Source organism: Belonocnema kinseyi, chromosome 1 (assembly GCF_010883055.1).
Source record: "Belonocnema kinseyi isolate 2016_QV_RU_SX_M_011 chromosome 1, B_treatae_v1, whole genome shotgun sequence".
Taxonomy (NCBI): Eukaryota; Metazoa; Arthropoda; class Insecta; order Hymenoptera; family Cynipidae; genus Belonocnema; species Belonocnema kinseyi.
The window spans coordinates 115,169,694-115,190,516 of record NC_046657.1 but is presented as its reverse complement, the minus strand read 5'-3'; the positions used below and the strand labels follow the sequence as shown (position 1 = coordinate 115,190,516).

General features: G+C 27.2%; 2 protein-coding genes across 3 annotated transcripts in view; one reads left to right on the top strand and one right to left on the bottom strand.

The window, feature by feature from the left end:
* LOC117167478 (glucose dehydrogenase [FAD, quinone]-like) overlaps positions 1-11,942 on the top strand; it is a 60,052-nt gene extending 48,110 nt beyond the window's left edge. Inside the window, exons 1-5 of one of the 2 annotated variants that reach the window (XM_033352493.1) lie at positions 5,442-5,835; positions 9,327-9,488; positions 9,577-9,729; positions 9,806-10,139; positions 10,216-11,942. In XM_033352493.1, the coding sequence (XP_033208384.1) occupies positions 5,578-5,835; positions 9,327-9,488; positions 9,577-9,729; positions 9,806-10,139; positions 10,216-11,195 (1,887 nt within the window). In that variant the 5' untranslated portion in view covers positions 5,442-5,577 and the 3' untranslated portion in view covers positions 11,196-11,942. Of the gene's footprint in view, positions 1-5,441; positions 5,836-9,326; positions 9,489-9,576; positions 9,730-9,805; positions 10,140-10,215 lie in introns of those variants that run through there. The other variant, XM_033352568.1, reaches the window with a different exon arrangement.
* On the bottom strand, positions 891-20,543 carry LOC117167667 (zinc finger protein 79-like). Its single transcript, XM_033352811.1, has 3 exons — positions 20,440-20,543; positions 19,911-19,995; positions 891-2,798 (listed from the first exon to the last, which is right to left on the bottom strand). The coding sequence occupies exon 3, from the start codon at positions 2,755-2,757 to the stop codon at positions 1,684-1,686; it is 1,074 nt and encodes a 357-aa protein (XP_033208702.1). The 5' UTR covers positions 2,758-2,798; positions 19,911-19,995; positions 20,440-20,543; the 3' UTR covers positions 891-1,683.
* Between the last annotated feature and the right edge of the window lie 280 nt (positions 20,544-20,823).

The following is a 20,823-nucleotide window of genomic DNA, read 5'->3' as shown; positions in this document are numbered from 1 at the left end:
TAAAGCGAACAAAAGCACGAAACGGAGAAGAGGCCCAACCCCAATGCCCAACCTCCTTTTTCATGGAGGGGCGAGGATCCGCAGCAGCCCCTGCGTGGGCGAAAACTAGCACTCGATCTTCGATCTCTTAACCATACGGTCGTTTTTCTCATTTTTGTCGAAACGTCGAGTCTCTGAATAAAAATTACAATTTTTTATTTCGCATAATTAAAATTTAGTCTTTTCATTTAATATTAATCCTAAAGTTAACATATAGAATCTTTTATAAGACTTTCAGCACAACGCGAGGCGAACTCTAGTTTCTTGCAGCAAGGACTCCGATTCCTTTCGGCGGCGAAGTCCGACGGACATCGTTGAGGAGAACTTCATTCTCGAATTTCGCGCGCGAATAAATCCCCAGGCATTACATAAATTAACTTACACCGCCACCTGTTAGAAACTTATAAAACTTACGAATGAAAACATTGAATTTGCAATAAAAAAAATATTGAGGTAATTAATAGAGATAAAAAGTACTCTATCCTTTAAATTGGACGAAATTATACACAGTATACAAAATTTCATCAAGATCGGTTAAGTAGTTTCGGAGTTTACTGGCGGCAAACATCGTGTCACGAGATTTTTCCTAGTTAGATATTTAGACTTATACATTATTTTTAATTTCTTTAACTACTGAAACTTTCTAATTGAAAAAGTTTTATTTTTAACGTTAAAATCCGAAAATTCTTAAATCTTGAATATTTTTCCACCCTTAAAATATGGACCATTATGTCGTTTACCACGAAAAAATTCTGTTCTTTTTTAACGTCAGTACTTTTAATTATCTATCTAAAACTAAAATGTAATAGGAAGAAGCCCCACTAATACACTCTCTAGAACCAATACGAATTTAGAAGAAAGTTATATTTATTATACATAAATTTTTGTTCACAATCATACTTTAACCTAGTTTTTCAACAATGTTTAATTATCAAATTTTTGTAACAGTAAAAAATTAGATATAGCACTGTAAACAACGTTTGTTCATTAAATGGCAATCTATAGTCATATGACGCACTTACATGGCAATTTACATTGTAAAATTGCATTGTCGAAAATTAAAGTATCTCATCGTCCGATAAAACTTACAAAATATCATATACTCGTTAGTGCACTGTAAACAAGATTTGTTCGTTAAATGACAATATACATTGTAATTTGGATTGTAAAATTGCATTTTTGAAAACTGAAGTATCTCAACGATGCATCTTTACCGCATGATCATTAGAAAATATTTTATATTTATTGTGATTGAACGAACAAACTCTGTCAACAATGTAATATTACATTGGTAACAACAGTAGCTACAGGTTTATAGCTGAACTGACTTTGATCAGTCTATATGTTGTGGGCAAAGCCCAGAGCGCCCGCACTGCAGGCTTTATACACCCATGCACAATTTATCGGATTTTGCATTGTACATGTTCAATTGTTCATTGTACCTTGACAGGAAAGGCAATTTATCACTGCGTATTACACGCAAATTGATTTAGTGAAAAATAAAAAAATCTAATGTAAAGAAACTAAATATGTAGTAACATTACAAATGGTAACAGCAGCAGCTAAAAAATGGTCAATGTACTAAATTTAATGAGTTTACACATTATAATGGACTTTTTTTGGTATACATTGAAAATATCTTTACTAGTTTTGTTGTTGTTGCTGCTGCTGCTGCTGCTGTCGAGACTCGGAACAATTGCCTCTCTCAACATGTTTCGTCAAGTCATATTTTCGGGAAAAACTTCTATCGCAATCTGTACACGAATATGGTTTTGTGTGTGTTTTGATATGTTGATTTAGGGATGTCTTCTGTCGGAAACTGTTACCACATACTGTACAGGAAAATGGTTTCTCTTCTGAATGTGTACTAGTATGCCGGGTCAAATGATTCTTTTGTCGAAAACTTTTGTTACAGACCGTACAGGAGAACGGTTTTTCTCCGGTATGTATCATCATATGATCCTGAAGTTTAGCCCTATCACTTAAACCTCTGCCACATAAAGTGCAATAATGAAGAGGTTTTTCCCCTTTGTGTTCAGTACGAAGGGCACTTTTTGATGTTGCTGACTTTTGATTAGCAGTAGCATTATTAATTGAGACTGAAGAATCGTTTCGTGGCGTCTCAGATTTGATCTCTGATTCTAGTTGATGCTCTTCTTGTTGATGCTTTTCTTGTTGAAGTTCCTCTGGTTGAAGTTCTTCCGGTTGAATTTGTTCTTGATGATTCTCCTGATTTTCTAAAGTTACTTGTAACGTAGTTGTAGAGCGAGGAGCAGTTAGAGAGCACGCTTGAAACCAGGAATCAGCAGCCAGTAAAGCAGGACTATTGCAAAACTCTAAGGCATCCATTGATTCGGTTTCTGTATCATGAACAGACACTGAATAAAGAGCACCATCCGTATTTGGTCTGTCATTATTATTAAAAGCTTCCGACGAAAAGTTGTCTGTGTCATATGTGTCATTGCTTCGCTCTTGCATCTGGGGATTTCGATCATCAGTCCAGCAATATATATTTAAATCCTCGAAAATTCCAGAAGCGGATTCTTTATTTTCATTTGAAATCCAATTCGCAGGCATCGAATTATCCATTGGCATCTGGTCACTTTGAAAATTGCTGTAATTTAAATTTGTAAAATGACCCGCAGAAGTTATGAGAGTCGAAACTGGAGGTAAGACCGTTGTATTCTTCGTGTCTTTGACGAATGACGTGAAATCCATCTTCTCTAGATTCAGACTGCTTCAAGTGAAATCGACCCCGTCTAGAAAAGAAAAATTTTTTCCGTTGCTTTTAGAAATCTGAACCCGTAAGGGGCCGCACTTAAATTACGTAACGGATTAAAGGCCCTCTCTAAGACCCACACATCCCTCTGTAACAAACCGTAAACAAATATTTCTTCCCTCCTCTTATTGTACGTAATTTTTAGTTTTCAGAAATTGTTTGCTAGTTAGTTATTGCTAGTAGAGTTAGGTAGGGTGTCCAAGCACTTCATTTTCAAAATTAACTGATTTTTACTTAACTAATTTTTATAAACAGAATAAAACAGTATTTCCGAAACTAATTTAAAATTTTCAAATTTATTAATTTATTTTAAACAAAAAAATGTCTTTTCTACAAAAAAAGAGGACTTTATAACAAAAGAATTAAATTTTTGAACATAATAGTGGATTTTTCAACCTAAAAAGATAAATTCTCAACAAAAAGTGTCATACTTTATATCCCAATCAAAAAAGATGAAATTTATAGAAAAAATTTTTTTAACAAAAAGACAAATTTCCAACAAATAAAGATTTTTCGCTCAAGAAGGAAATAAAAGCTAATCTAAATTGTTGAAACTTTAAGCCAAAAGATAACTTTTGTTTACAAAAATTGAATTTTCAAACCAAAATATGACTTTTCAGCCTAAAATGATGTATTTTTCACCCACAAAAATGTAATTTTAAACAAAGAGATTTTTTTTACTAAAAAGGGAGAATTTTCAATTTAAAAAAATCAATCTTAAAAAAATGGAAGTTATATTTTCAGTTAAAAAATTATTTTAAACAAAAAATAAGGATTTTGACTAAAGAGTTAAATTTTCAACCAGTCTTTAGTCTTCAATAAAATTTTTTTCTAACAATGTAGATTAAATTTCACACAAGTAGTTGAATTATGAATATAAAAAGATTATCCTTTTTAAAAGTAGTTAAAATTTAACCCAAAGAGATGAAATTTCAACTAAAAATATAAATCTTCAAGAAAAAAATGATTTCTTTACAAAGTCATTCAACCAAATCTTTCAAATCAAACAATTAAATACCAAGCAAAAAAGACGATGAATTTTTTTAAACCAAAAAGGATGATTTTTTAACAAAGTAATTGAATTCTCTACCAAATATTTGCATTTTTTTATTCAAGAAAGATGAAATTCGTACTAAAACATATCAATTTTTAATAAAAAACGGCAATTTTTTCAAGTTGAACTTTCCTCCAGAAAAGACTTTAGTTAATTTTTCAACGCCAAAATATAAAATGTAAATTTTTTACAAAATAGTTAAATTTTCAACAAACTAGCAAAATTTCCAACCAAAAAATATGACTTCAACAAAATTGTTGAATTTTTAACCAAATCGTTGCATTTTTATTCAAGAAAGGCGTAATTTCAGCTAAACCAGGTGGATTTTAAAATCAGTCAAACTTTCAAAAAGGGGTTGAATTTTTAAACAAACAGTAGCATCTTTATGCAATAAACATTACATTTCTTCTGAAACGGATTAATTACAAAAAAAAACTTTAAAAAAAAACTTAAATTTTTATCCAAAGAATATTTCAGTTCAATTTTCAATCCCAAAATAAGAATTCTACATAATAACTTAATTTTCTACTAAATAGTCAAATTTTGAACCAAAAAGCATAACTTTTTAACAAGATTATTAAATTTTCAACCAAACAGTTGCATTTTTATATAAGAAAAATAAAAAATCTAATAAAACAGTTGAATTTTTATATCAAAAAGATCAATTTTCCAAAAGAGTAGAATGTGCATCCGAAAAGATTTCAATTGACTTATCAGCATAAAAATATTAATTTTAAACAAAAGGTTAATGTTCTACGAATGAAGCTGAATTTTTAACCCAAAAGGCCGAATTTTTAACGAAATAGTTGAATTTGAAACCAAAAATGATGTCTTTTTAAGAAAATTGTTAGATTTTCAACCAAATAATAAAATTTGTAACTAAAAAGATAGTCTTCAGGAGAAACTTTTTGCGAATTTGCAAAAATTACGTGCATGAGTGAAGGACCCCCTCATCCCTACCGTAACAAATCGTAACATATTGTCTCTTCCCGCCCCACCCTGAAGCTGTTTCGTAATTTAAGTACGGCCCCTAATCAATTTTAAGTTTTATTTTGATATTTTAAATCGGGTTATTTAGAACCAAATGTATGTTAGAGACTTTTCTTTAAATTAATTTTATTACTTAATTCTTGCATGAAGATATTATCTCGCGCGGGGAAAGTATGTTAACTGGAGCCCTGCTAGAAATTTCTAAAGTGCGATATTCTCACTCTCTTTTTTTTAATTGCTATAAAGGGTAATTTTCTAAAACACCTGACATGACATAAAGATTTTGCGATTTTTCTTTCGGATTCCTATTTAGCGGGCCATATGAAAATACATAAGGGCATGATTTGTCTAATCTGCCGCACAAGACACTTTTTTTGTGGAGCTGTGTTAACATTTAAAACCCATCAAATATTTGCGCCTGCCTATTACCCACTCTTAATCAGTTAAGTGAATTGAGGTACGGTAATATGGAAGATTATTTAAGCAGATTAAAAAGTAATCGCGATACGGATATAGATAACGTATATAAGATTTCACGATGTGCATTGGTCTTGTAATTTATTAGTTAAGAGAGAGCTGAGTAAAACATAAGTTGCAATAATAAATAAAACAGGGGTTTTATGTTATATTTAATAAATTGATGTACCTACTTTTTTAAAATTAGTATCATAAAATATCAATCAGAAAAAATTTAATCGAAACTGGATAAATAATTATGACTTGGATTCCATCCCCGTCTCTGACAGAGACATGTTCTCTAAATGTGACGATCACAACGTGTCAAACAGGAATTTGTGCATTTTTAGCACTTATAACAAGTTTATATGGCAATAAAAGTAACAGAAATAATAATGGAATAAATTCAAATAAAGATACAACCTTTGGATCTAAAGAATTTGACTTCATAATAATTGGAGCTGGCTCAGCAGGATGTGTTCTTGCCAATAGATTAACGGAAATCAAGGAATGGAATGTATGTATTGCCTAATATATTTAAGCAATTTAATTATGCAGGATAAAATCAATTTTAAATCTACACTTCAAATCGCAGAATTTATCAACGAAAACATATATTGTTTTTGGTAGAAACTCGGCAACATCTACTTATCCGACTTTAAAAAAAATTGTCTATGAAGCTACGAGTATTTGAATTTCGACTTCTAGAGACCATTACAGAAAAAAAAATTTTTAATTAAAAATCAACCGATCCACAATTGTAATTTGGTGATTGCGAATTCTCTTTTGTCAAATCTCCGTAAGCTTTAACGAATACATTCTCATCGCGTGTCTCCTGCTTTGCACTCAAGTAAAATATGTCCAAAACGCGAAATTTTCTATATGACATCCAACTATATTAATTTCTGTACCTCGGTCTCTTAATTTTTAATAGTGCATATTCAAATAAAAAATGTTAATAATTTTTGGATATAAATTCAAAAATGTTTTGAAATGAAATAATTTTGACATAGGCAGGGATCACAGAGCAAAATGTGCTCAAAAGGGGGAAATAGGGGAAAGACTCAACATTCATTTTTACGTGTCCAAAAGAACCATCTTTTTATGCGAAATATTACATTTTTTAAATAGTTTTGAATGATTTTCCAGTGACCTCTGTCATTAGAGAATTTAGTTTTGAAAATAAGATATACAATTTTTATTTGTTCAATAGAGCGAAGTAAAAATGCTAAAATTAATCGAATCGTTTGAGCTGAAGTACAACAATTTGTGGGACGACATCCAAAACAATTAAAAAATAAAATTTTTGATCGGTTAATATCTTCAGTTCTGGTTTTTAAATTTACAATTGAAAAATTTTTAAATAAAAAAAAATCTGCCTTGTTTATAATTTTTTGAAAATGTACAAAAACATGTTTTTTGGATTGATTCTTTTTCGTGGTGTTTATAACGTTCCAAAATCACAAGAAATTAAATCCTAAAAACCCTACATCACGACAATTTTTTTCCGAAAAAGCAAAATGATAAAACGTTTCTTTGCTTCCAGCTGAATAAATTGCAATTTCGACATATTTCGTATTTTTTTATTTTTGTTTACTAGTAAAAGCTGTGAACATAACATAAGAATTCGAATTTTTGTAAAATTCACTGTTCCAATTCATAATTTTTCTCAAAAGTGTTCCGTTTTAACTTAGAATTAGAATTCATTCTAATAAAAATTCGCTGTTCAAGCTCGGAATTTATTTAAATTTTAACATTCCCTGTTCCAAGAAGAATTATAATTCTTTTGGACAAATACCAGTTTCAATTCAGAATTGATTAAAATTTGAAAAATCTCTGCTTGAATTCAGAATCATAACTCTTTGGTAAAATGTCCTGTTCCACTTCAAAATTTTGTTCCTTTTCGAAAATTTTCAGTGCTAGCTCGGAATTTGTTAAAATTTGAAATTCCTGTTTATTATTCTGAATAAATTCTTGTTCCAACTATAAATTTGTAAAAGACTGAAAAATCTCTGTTTAAATTATGTTAAATTATTTTAATTTTAAATAGCTTTAAAATTCTTAAAATGCTTCGAAATTCTATTTCAAGATCTTAAAACATCTATATGTTGTTTCGAATTTCAATTTTCCTAGCAATCTTAAAAAATGTTATTATTAAGAAGCTTCTTAATTTCATATTCGAAATCTGCCAAAATCTATATTTGGTTTCAAATTAGGCCGTGGAATATTTGCACCGAAATTTTGGTAAGAGTTTACTCGATTTTTCCCAAGAATAACAGGTGTTTAATTATTATTTATGCATCAAAATTTAAGAAGTTGACTTACAAATTAATTTTTTTAAATAGAACAATTAAAATTGTAATTTTCAAAATTTAGTTTTTTTGTTCCGTCTTGAGTATTTTAATTATAATTACTGATTTTAAATGTACAGTCAGATATTTCTAAACATTAAGTAAGTGTTCTTTTTTTAAATTGAAAATGTAAAATTACGTGGTTTAAAAATGGAATATTTTAAACTGAAATTTAATAAAAGCCTTTAATCATAAATATATTATTTAAAAGTTATTTTAAAATTAAAAATAGTTTATAAAGTTTCAATAGGGCGTTTACATTTGCTTAAGACTTTCCAATTGAAACAGTTTAATTTTTAACATTAATTAGTATTATATTAAAAATTTTAGAGTGCAATTCAAATTTAAAAATCATAATTTAATTCATATTCACAGTTGATCAACTAAAAATGTTTGTTATCAAAAATCTTAGATTTTAAGCGGTTCTAATTTTTAATTGCTTAAGTCTTTAAACTGCATTTTGAAATTCTTTTAATTCAAATACGCATTCTAAACTTTATGCTATCATAATTGAAAAAGATCACATTTTAACTAATTATTTAAAAAACGGTTGAAATATAAGATGGACGGATTTTTTTCTAAAATTTTGTAAAACTCTCGGTCAAAAAATAAATTCACGGTCATTTCCCGATCTCATAAAACTCCCGATTTTTGGGTCCAGCAGACATCCTGGATTGATTTATCAAGCATAAAGCAATGATTGATTATTAAAAACAACTATTCATAAAAAACAAAGTTTTAGATAGAATTTTCATCTTATACAGTGAAAACCCCCATTTTTGTGAAATAGTTGAAAAGAAACAACAATTATTTCATTATTTCATGAGAGTTTCAATGCATTGTAAGCTTAAATAAACTTAAATTAATGTATGTAGCAAACATTTTTAAATAGTCAATACTTCATGTATAAATTAATAAAAATCTACTTTGAGTTTATTTTTGCTTCTAAATAATTCCATTTAAATTTACAATCTTTTGAAAATCACAATAAATAGAACCATAATTTTTTTTATGTTAGAAACATATTTCTGTCAAAAAGTGTTCAGATTGACCGTTCATAAATTAGAGAATTGCAACTTATTTTAAATAAAAATATGAATAATTAGACTGCGTCACGTTTAATGTCCTTCAATTTCTAATTTAAATTTAGAATTATTTTAAAATACGTTCTTCATAATTGAACAGTTATTATTACAGATTTGATGAATTTTTAATTTTTAAATATTTAATTTTACTCATTTAAAACCGCTTCATTTTCCACACGAAGTTTGAAATTTTTTCTTTTCCACAATTCATAGTTAGGGATCATTCACAAATTACGTAACGCGTTTTTCTTTTGTTTAAATAAAGATGGGAATATAATTTCCGGGATATGAACAGTGATACAGCGATATGGAAAAAAGAAAAACGCGTTACGTAATTTATGAATGATCCCTTACGTTTGTTCAGTTTCGAGTGTATATGCACTGCCGTGCAAAATTCTTTGGACACTTGATAATTAGAACCTCAAGTGTCCTAAATCAGATCGACCAAGTTCGGGAGGTAAGCCACAGATAATACCGTCGGTTGACTAGTTCTCTGTTTTATACTCAAAAATGTCAAAGTAACAGTAAGATAAATAAAACACATAAGGCATTGTTTAAAATTATCTTTACAGGTACTTTTACTGGAAGCTGGACCAGAAGAACCGAACATAACTGAAGTGCCTTCCCTTGCACCTTTTGCCATTCAAAGTAATCTTAATGGAATGTATCTCACAGAACCGGATGGAACTTCATGTAAATCAACAGGAGGACGTTGTAGCTATTATCATGGCCAGGTTGACTTTTTTATGATTTTTTTTTCTATATCTACAAGGAAAATAGATTAAAATTATTGATTGCACCAATAATTTTCTAAATTTGTAGGTCATGGGAGGTTCCAGTTCAATTAACAGCATGAAATACGTAAGAGGTAATCGCGAAGATTATGATTCATGGGCAAAATTGGGAAACACTAATTGGCACTTTGAAGAAGTTCTGTTCTACTTCAAAAAGTCGGAAAACTATAAGAAGAAAAAGGTGATATTTATAATATCTAACAATATATCATACCAAAAATTGGTATTAAATAAAGACCTAATTTTTATTTTTACAGATGACACCACAGGATTTACAGTATCATGGGACCGGAGGATATCAATCCGTAGAACAATTTCCATACGACGATCGGAATGTCAATATTTTGATGAATGCATGGAATGAAATTGGCTACAAAAGTGTCGATGTTAATATGGGAGGAAAAGTAGGCGTGAGTAAAACGCCAAACACTGTAAGAGGTGGACTACGTCAAAGCACAAATAGTGCATTTCTTAAACCAATTAGAAGAAAGAGAACCAACCTTGTAATTCAAACTTATGCTCGTGTAACAAAAATACTTATCGACGCGAATACGAAAAAAGTCACTGGTGTGAAATATACAACTCCCAATGGTGCACTTTCAAAAATAAATTAAATAATTATTCTATTAATAAACAACAAAAGGTGTAACGTTATAATGTGTTTCAGGTATTAGAACTACAACCTGTATAAAAGAAGTAATTCTTTCAGCTGGTACTCTGAATTCTCCCAAAATTCTAATGTTATCTGGAATAGGACCAGCAAAAGAACTCCATAAACATCAAATAAAAGTAATTAATGATTTGCCAGTTGGATACAACCTTCAGGATCATGTATCAGCAATTGCGTATCATCTTTCATTATCTAACAAAACAGCTACAGAAAAAAGCATTGAAGGACAAAAATTGGATATGAACCAATACCAGAAGTCTCATTTGGGACCCCTATCTTCTAACGGAATTGTCACTATCAGTGCATTTGCAAAGACAAAATATGAATCTACCAATGCCCCTGATGTACAAATAGTTTTTACTGGCACAAATAAACGTCAATTAACCGCGCCATCTGGTTCATGTAAAGAAACTATTGGACCTCTTGCATATTACGATTCCATGAGCGTAAAAGTTAACTTATTTGCTATCAAGAGCAAAGGATATTTAAAATTGAATAATAGTGACCCAGTAGACGGTGTTCCTCTTATTTATCCAAATTATATTACAGATGAATCAGATAAAAATAAACTGATCGATGGTTTTCGAATTGCAATGAAGTTGTTGAATACGGCAGCTTTTAAGAAAAGTGGATATCAAATCCTCGATGTTCCGCTAAAAGCATGTGATATGTGGGCATTCAATAGTGCTGATTATTGGGCGTGTGTAGCAAAAGAATACTCAGGAACTACTTATCACTATGTGGGAACTTGTAAAATGGGGCCTAAAAATGACAGTGGGGCTGTTGTTGATCCGCGATTAAAAGTTTATGGAGTTAATGGACTTCGAATAGTAGATGCGTCAATTATGCCTGTTATTCCTCGAGGTAACACAAATGCACCGACAATTATGATTGCTGAAAAAGCTGGAGATATGATAAAGGAAGATTGGTTATGGTCAGGTAGACAAAAGACAGTAGACAATCTTGATGGCAATTAAATCCTACATTCAGAATAACATGATACGCAATCGAAAGTAATAAATGTATTATTTTTAATGCAAATATTGCACACTATTTTCCCTATCTCTTTTACAGTCGATTCAAAATGTTTAAGTATTTTGAAACTGAGTTCGTTTTAAATCAGACAGACAAGAGACGGGGTGGGAGAATTCGAAAGAAAAAAGTTGAAAATTAACAAAATGATGGTGGTTTGTTTGAAAATATAGGAAGTGGGCCAAAGTCAAGTCAGCCAAACCATCAGATTGAGTTGAGCTTTGGCAAACGAATTTCTAAAAAATTTAAACAAATTTTCTCGAGGCCATTTTTTGTGTGAGACGCATTATAAGACGGAAAATTTAATTAAAAATAAATAATTCCACTTTGCGGTACAACTATTCAATACGAAAAAAGACAACATAAATACACAAACATTATGGTTGACAGTTTTTTGATACGACGCATACCTTTTTTATCGTGAGAAGTAACATCAAAAATTAATTCTTAATTTTTTTCCGGTACTTAGTATATTAATATAGTGATAGCACCGGAAAATGCCTTTACTACATTAATATTGAAAATTAATTTTTGGAAAACCAACACAAGATACGGAAAAAATAAATAAAAAAATTTTGTTCACCAAAAGAGATCTACTTTGCAAACTATGATATCAAACAGTCTCCGAAAAAACATTCTTAGTTGATTCCATTAAAAAAATTGAGCCCAATTGCTAAAAAAATAGCCGAACTCTAAATTTGTTAATGAAAATTGTTTAAATACTATATGGTTATTTTAAATTTTCAAAGTATTTAAGGAAAGAATTATTGGAGACATTTTTTGTTGATTATTTCAAAATTTGAGCCTATTCATTTAAAAACAGACAAATTCTACATTTGTTTACAGAATTACAATTATTATAAATTTGCAAAGTATAGTAGGAAAGAGTAATTGGAAGGAATTTTTTGGTTGATTCCGTATACAACTTGAACCTATTTGCTGAAAAATATCCAAACTCTGAACTTGTTCATGAAAATTGTTTATATAATTAATAATTATTGTATATTTTCAAAGTTGATTCAGTTTAAAAAATTGAGCCTCTTCGTAGAAAAGTAGCCAAACTCGAAATTTCTTTATGAAAATTTTTAAAGAATTAATCATTCTTTGGAATTTGTGGAGCATCATGGAAAACATTCATCGGAAAAACATTCTAAGTTGATCCCGTTTTAAAAATTGAGCCTGTTCATTGAAAAAATAGCCAAACTTTGAATTTTTTATGGAAATTGTCAAATAATGAATAATTCTTGGGAATTTGGAAAGTATCATGGAAAACAGTCACTGGAAAGACATTCTTACATGATTTCATAAAAAAAAATAAGCCTATCCGTTGAAAACAGAAAAACTCGAAATTTATTCATGAGTCTATGATTTTTTTTCGATAATAATTTATATTTAATAATGTAATTAAAATTAAACCATTTCGAATTTATGTTCAACTTGTAAATCCTTTCATGTTATAGGCACAATTTTATTTCTATATAATAGAAAGCTTTAATGTATATGAACAATTTTAAATTAATAATATTCCAAATTTTTAATTTTTCAATAACTGCAAATAAAAATAGTCAAACTTTAAACTAAATGCCTTAGAATCTGATTTTTTTGTTAATGATTTTAAGCGTGAAAAATTAAAAATAAATAATCTTTATTCGTTTGCAACTATTCCATTGTATTCGCAGTAATTTTAAAGCTTTTAAATTGTAAAACTAACTGAAATAAATAATAGGTAACTAATAGTTACGAAATAAATATATTTGGCGCTTTGCTTAATATTTTTTAAATTTTCTTTTTCATTTTTTCATTACCTCAAATACATGACATAAAGACGAAGCTTTTAATTTTTTTGAGTTCAAATATTAGTTTCAGTAAAACTAATTAAATATCTAAAATCTATCAAAATGACAATTTTTTAATTTCAAGTGTTGAAGCGTTTAAGATAACATTTGCGCATATATAATTTAAATTAGAGTAGCAAGCCATGATTGTATTTTCTTTACGCATAATTTTTGTGTTTGATATTAGCAGTTTGAAAATCACAAAAGTGCAATAATTCATACAAATTATAAGTAAGAAAAATAGTTTCGAACATATAAAATGATCTTGTGTTATTCTAATTTAAACTAAATAAGTTTTAAGCAAAAATTTTTTTTTACTTTTTAAAAATAAATGTTTATCTAGCCGAATCCAATAAAGTAATTTTTTCTAAAGTTAATTCCTATATTCAACAGCATTTTGTTTCATTATTTTCAATTATTCTTACTTTCTACCTAAAACAATACAAAAAAGCTACAATTGTTGCAGCTATAAAATAAATTTCAAATATCCAAATTGTAAAGTTTCAAATTTCAATACGTGACCGCTATAGCATAGGCTATATATACATTTAAATGTTTAAATTCGCACCTTAAAAACTCTAAAAATTCAAAATTGTATTTCTTTTGTTCAAAATTAACAGTTTTATACTTAGAAAATTTAAAATTTGTCAGATTTAAAATGAAACATAAATAATTTTTCACAAAAAAATGGAAATGTTTGAGAGTAAATATTATATAATAATATTTTTAATTAGATGTTCTTAAAGCTATAAACTATACTTTCAAATCTATAAAACTGAAAAAAAAATTAATTTGTAACAAAGTATCATAATTAAAAATGTCGGAATGAAACATTCTAAATTAATTATTGAATATTTTTAAATATATTTTTAATATATTAATTATTGAATACTGATACTGTAATGTATGTAACTATTTCACCATTAAATCTTGCAAAATTGAAAAATTCCGAAAAAGTATTAAACACTGAATATTTTTAAAGTAGCTTTTCAATTGTTAAACCCCTTTCCAAATTAATCTGTGATTGTTTTTTAAATGGCCTTAAAAACCAAGCTGTCTGTGTAAAAATGCGTGGTAAGTAAACATTGTAAATGTCGAAGCTCTTTAGTTTGAATCAAAGAAACATGTGGATATTTTCCGAGTATAGCAACAATTTTTGTAATTTTTAAAGATTTAAGAATCATTATTTTTGACTTTTTTCAAGCGATTCCAACTCTTTAAAGAGAAAATTTTTTGTTTGTATAACAAAATAATTACATGTTTTCTGGATTTATACTCCAGAAATTCTACATATACCATTTTTTTATTTGCATTTAATCAATTTCAAAAAACACAAGTTTTGTTTCGTACATTTTCAAGAAATTAGGTATAAATTGCTCAAAAATATTCTTTTTTAATTTTTCATAATTATTCACCACAAAAAACATTAGCTACAAAAAAATTCGGCATATAAACTGTTTGCCAATAGGGAAATCTTGTTTAATAGCAATTTTTAAATTTAAAACCCGAATAAAAGGTAATAATCTGACCCACAAATTTAGACTGCATTTTTTTCGAATTATTAAATTTATCGGATCGTTTAAATTATTCCAAAAATCTACCTGAAATATTTGTGAAATAATTGAATTATTTTCGAATTTTTAGAAATATTTATGCAATATTTGTGAAATTATTTAAAGCTTTGGAAAATATTTCAAATCTATCCATAATCCTTGCCAAACCTTTACAATTTTTGTGAAATCTGTGTGCAGTCTTTTAAAAATATCTGAACTTTTTGTGAAATATTGAAAATCTTCAGAAAATCATTGAAATCCTTGGTTATACTTTTTGCACAATATTTGATAATATTTATGAAATTATTGAAATCTTCGGTTAATCATTGAAATCTTTGCGCAAACTTGGAAATATTTTAAAATATTTGATGTATTCGTGAACTCTTTTAAATATACCTGAAATCTTTGCTGAATACGTGAAATCTTTGGGAAAACATTTTAATCCCTTTAAAATCTTTGCGATATATTTCTACAAGCTTTGGAAATCTTTACGGCATATTTAAAATATTTCACAGTATTTAAAAATGATTCAAATGTTTGTAAAATCGTTGAAATCTTTCTGAAATTTTTGCAAAATGTTTGAAATCTTTATGGAATCTTAGAAATATTTGGAAAATAATTAAAATCGTTTTGACATATTTTTAATATTTCTGAAACTTTTGCTCAACTTTTTAAATTATTGTAATCTCATTGAAATGTTCGTACACTCGTTGAGATCTAATTGAAATTTTTGTGAAATAATTGAAATCTGAGAAATCGTGTGAAATCATTTAAAGCTTTGTAAAATATTTTTAATTTATCTGGAATATTGCTAAACTTTTGCAATCTTTTGGAAATCATTCAAATCTTTGTGTACACTTAGAAATATACCGGAAACTTTTGTGAAATAATTGAAGTGTTTGTGAAATCTTTTAAACCTATCCAATATCTTTGCGAAATATTTGTGGAATTTTTTTAACCTTTAGGAAATCATTTAAATTATGATTTAAATATTTCCAAAATATTTAAAATCCTTGAGAAATTATTGAAATCTTTTTAAAAGGATTCTGAAATCATTAGAAATCCTTGCGCAGTATTTTAAATACTTTTTAAACAGTTGGTAATATTTGTGGAATTATTTAAAAATCTTTATGAAACCATTTATATCTTTGTGCAATCTTTTAAATCTCCCTGCAATCTTTTAAATATTTGACAATATGGATGCAATAACGTATTTATTGTTTTTTTTATTGTTATTTATGTACAATATTTACATGGTATAATATTATTATACCATGTACACGTTATTTATCCGATACCTTTGCGAAATATTTGTAAAATTTTCTTAATATTTAGGAAATCATTCAAATCTTTGAGAAACATTCGGTAATATTTATGAAATCATTGAAATCTTTGAAAAATTATTTAAATATATCCAAAACCTTTGCCAAATATTTTAAATCCCTGAAAAATTATTGAAATCTTTAGGAAATCATAAGAAATCTTTGCGAAGTATTTTAAATATTTGTTAAATTATTGATATCTTTATGAAATCTTGGCAATATGAATTTGATACATGTATTTATTGTAATTTATTATTTATTGCTTTTTTATCATTTATGCACAATTTTTACATGGTATATTATTATACTATTTACAAATTATTTATCCGATATTTTTTTACGAAAGATATGTGAAATTTTTTTAATCTTTAGGAAATCATTTAAATCTTTACAAAATATTTGATTATATTTGTAAAATCATTGAAATCTTTAGAACATTATTTAAATATATCCAAAATCTTTACCAAATATTTAAAATCATTGAGAAATTATTTAAATCTTTTTGAAATCATTCGAAATCTTTGCGAAGTATTTTAAATATTTGTTAAATTATTGAAATCTTTGTGAAATCTCTGGCAATCTTGATAAAATTTATTTATTTTAATGTATTATTTATTACTCATTGTTTATTTATTATTTATGCAAAATTTTTATATGGCATAATATTATTATACTATGCACAAATTATTTATCCGATACCTTTGTATAATTTTTTAAATCGTTAGGATATCATTCACATGTTAGGAAATCTTTGCGAAACATTCGGTAATATTTGTGGAATTATTAAAATCGTTGTAAAATTTTTGGAGCATCATTTAGGTATATTCAAAAGTTTTGCAAAATATTTAATATCCATGAGAAATTATTGAAATGTTTTTAAAATCTGTATGAAATCATTACAAATCTTTGCGAAGTATTTTAAATATTTTTCAAATATTCGTTCAATTATTGAAATCTTTATGAAATAACTTAAATGTTTTTAAAACCATTGAAATCTTTGTCAATATGAATTTGATACATGTATTGATTGTAATTTATTATTTATGTACAATTTTTACATGGTACAATATTATACTAGGTACAAATTATTTATCTGATACCTTTGCGAAATCATTCAAAGCTTTCAAAATCATTTAGATACAATTCGTAATATTTGTCGAATTATTAAAATCTTCGGAAACATTGTTTAAATATATACAAACTCTTTGCGAAATATTTCAAATCCTTGAGAAATTATTCAAATCTTTTTGAAATCATTAGAAATCTTTGCGGAGTATTTTAAATATTTGGTAATATTGGTTAAATTATTGAATAATCTTTAAGAATTCATTGAAATCTTTGACAATAGGAATTTTATATGTATTTATTGTAATTTGTATTTACTATTTATTGCTTATTTATTATTTATGCATAATTTTTATATAGCATAATATTATTATACTATAAGTAAATTATTTATCCGATACCTTTGTGAAATATTTGTGAATTTTTGTTAATTTCAGGAAAACATTCACATGTTAGGAAATCTTCGCGAAACATTTGGTAATATTAGTGAAATTATTCAAATCTTTGTGAAATTTTTCGTGCATCATTTAAGTATATCCAAAAGCTTTGCGAAATATTTAAAATCCATGAGAAATTATTGAAATCTTTCTAAAATCTTTCTTCACTCATTACAAATCTTTGCGAAGTATTTTTAATATTTTTCAAATATTTGTTAAATTATTGACATGTTTATGAAATCATTGAACTCTTTGAAATGTTTGTGAAACTATTGAAATCTTCGTCAATATGAATTTGATACATGTATTTATTGTATTTTCATTATTTACAAGGTATAATATTATACTATGTACAAATTATTTATCCGATATCTCTGCGAAATAATTGTGAAATTTTTGTAATCGTTAAGAAATTATTCACATGTTAGGAAATCTTTGCGCAACATTTGGTAATATTAGTGAAATTATTCAAATCTTTGTGAAATTTTTGGTGCATCACTTAATTATATCCAGAAGCTTTGCGAAATATTTAAAATCCGTGATAAATTATTGAAATTTTTTAAAAATCTTTCTGCACTCATTACAAATCTTTGCCAAGTACTTTTAATATTTTTCAAATGTTTGTTAAATTATTGAAATCTTTATGAAATCATTGAACTCTTTGAAATGTTTGTGAAAATATTGAAATCTTTGTCAATATGAATTTAATTCATGTATTTATTATATTTTCATTATTTACGTACAACATTTACAAGGTATAATATTATACTATGTACAAATAATTTATCCGATATCTCTGCAAAATATTTGTGAAATTTTTGTAATCGTTAGGAAGTCATTCACATGTTAGAAAATCTTTGCGAAACATTTGGTAATATTTGTGAAATTGTTAAAATCTTTGTGACATTTTTGGTGCATCATTTAAGTATATCCAAAAGCTTTGCGAAATATCTAAATTCCATGAGAAATTATTGAAATCTTTGTCAATATGAATTTATTACATCTATTTACTGTAATTTATTGTGTTTTTATTATTTAGATACAATATTTACAAGGTATAATATTATACTATGTACAAATAATTTATCCAATATCTCTGCGAAATATTTTTAATCTTTAGGAAATAATTCAAATCTTTGCGAAACACCTGGTAATATTTATGAAATCATTAAAATCCTTGAAACATTATTTAAATATATCCAAAATCTTTTCCAAATGTTTAAAATCCTTGTAAAATTATTGAAATATTTTTTTTTAATATTTCTGAAATTATTACAAATCTTTGCGAAGTATTTTTAACATTTAGTAAAGTTTGTTAAATTATTGAATAATCTTGATGAAATCATTGAAATCTTTGACAATAGGAATGTGATATATGTAATTATTGTAATTTTTATGAACTATTTATTGCTTATTTATTAATTAAATTCAATTTTCACATGGTACATTATTATTATCATACTACTTACAAATTATATATCCGATATTTTTTTGCAAAAGATTTGTGAAATTTTGTTAATCTTTAGTAAATCATTAAATTCTTTGGAACATTATTATGAAATCTTTCGGAAATCATTAGAAATCTACGAAGTATTTGAAATATTTGTTATATTATTGAAATATTTGTAAAATCTTTAGCAATATGAATTTGATACACATATTTATTAAAATGTATTATTTACTATTTTTTGTTTATTTATTATTAAGGCACAGTTTTTATATGACATACTATTTTTAAACTATGTACAAATTGTTTATCCGATACCTTTGTAAAATATTTGTGAAATTGTATAAATATTTAGGAAATCATTCAAATGTTAGGAAATCTTTGCGAAACATTTGGTAACATTTGTGAAATTATTAAAATTTTTGTCAAATTTTTGGAGCCATGATTCAAGTCTATCCAAAAGCTCTGCGAAATATTTAAAATCTATGAGAAATTATTGAAATCTTTTTTAAATCTTTCTGCACTCATTACAAATCTTTGCCAAGTATTTTTAATATTTCTGAAATATTTGTTAAAAAAGATTTTAATGCTTGTAAAATCATTCAAATCTGCCAATCCGTCGCTTCTGTGTTAATTAATTGGCCAGAAACGCATGTAAGCGGAGAATGGAAACAGATAAATATAATTAAATATCCGAGAAATATAGAAGGGATTAAAATTTATGGCATTCCATTCTAAGAACCGTAATAAAAGGAGTTTTCTTCGAAATCAATTTTGGATGATTTCTAAATATTTTCTCATAAATTCTGAGGATTAACGTCCAGAAACGTGACAAAAGTAGACAGAAATAGTCAGAAGTTCCGACTTTTTTTTAAAAAAGAGAAATACTTTAAACAAATATTTTCTGGAAAAATCCCAACTTTTTAATTTAATTTTTCGCCCATATAATTCTAGGCTATATTCTCTTCTATTTTATATTGAAAAATTAATATAAGACATACCTAATTTTTGTAGGATTTCCTGAGTAGAAGGAATCTTGCGACTCGGATCATCAGCGCCCTTTATTCACGGTTCTTCGTACATAACCTAAAATTTTGTTTATAAACATAAAGGTTTTTATTTGCATTATATGCTACTCACGAATTATTTCACGTGTTATGTAAGAATAAACTTCGAAAATGAAGGCCGCGTACTTTGTCCTTACACAAAACTATGCTTTAAAGTGATATTTTAAATAAAAAATACACTATATGTGAGAGCACGTATTTAAAACGTTAAACTATTGTGACCGCATTATGCAGATACTTTAGAATTGACCGGTTGAGTAGAATAATGGTGTTCTTGAATTTTCAGAATTCACATGTTATTCATTTGATTTTCGTGAAGCTGTGTATTATAAAACAAATGAAATATGAGTCACTTCTAAAAATGCAAGAACGCCATTATTGCACCCAATTGATTATTATGTTTTTCCTATTTATTTTTCGACTGTATATAATTTCACTATTAATTTCGTTTATTTATATTTACCAGTTAGTTTATTTGAGTTATTAACAACATTCAGAAGTTTTCGCAAGGTTTCTAACCTCTCTAACACGAGGGTTCAATGGTATCAACAAAGCATCAAACCAGCTGTTATAGTAATAATCATTATGAACTGCAGAGGCGCTGTAAGAGGGTCAGTAAGGCAGCCTAGCCGGATGCCGCCATTTATATTGCTTTTTCACCGAGTTCAGCGCAATTTTTAAAATTACTCAAACGCAGATCCTTTCAAATGGAATAAATACAACTATAAATTTATTGAAATAAATACAACTACAAGCTATTATCCAATACACCAGGTACCTGGGGGTATTTTACTTTATTTGAAAAAATTAGAAAATGTGAATAATATACTTACAAACCCATCTGATA

Bases quoted from the DNA above. Each gene is read 5' to 3' on its own strand.
- LOC117167667 (XM_033352811.1), bottom strand. From the start codon at position 2,757: ATGGATTTCACGTCATTCGTCAAAGACACGAAGAATACAACGGTCTTA.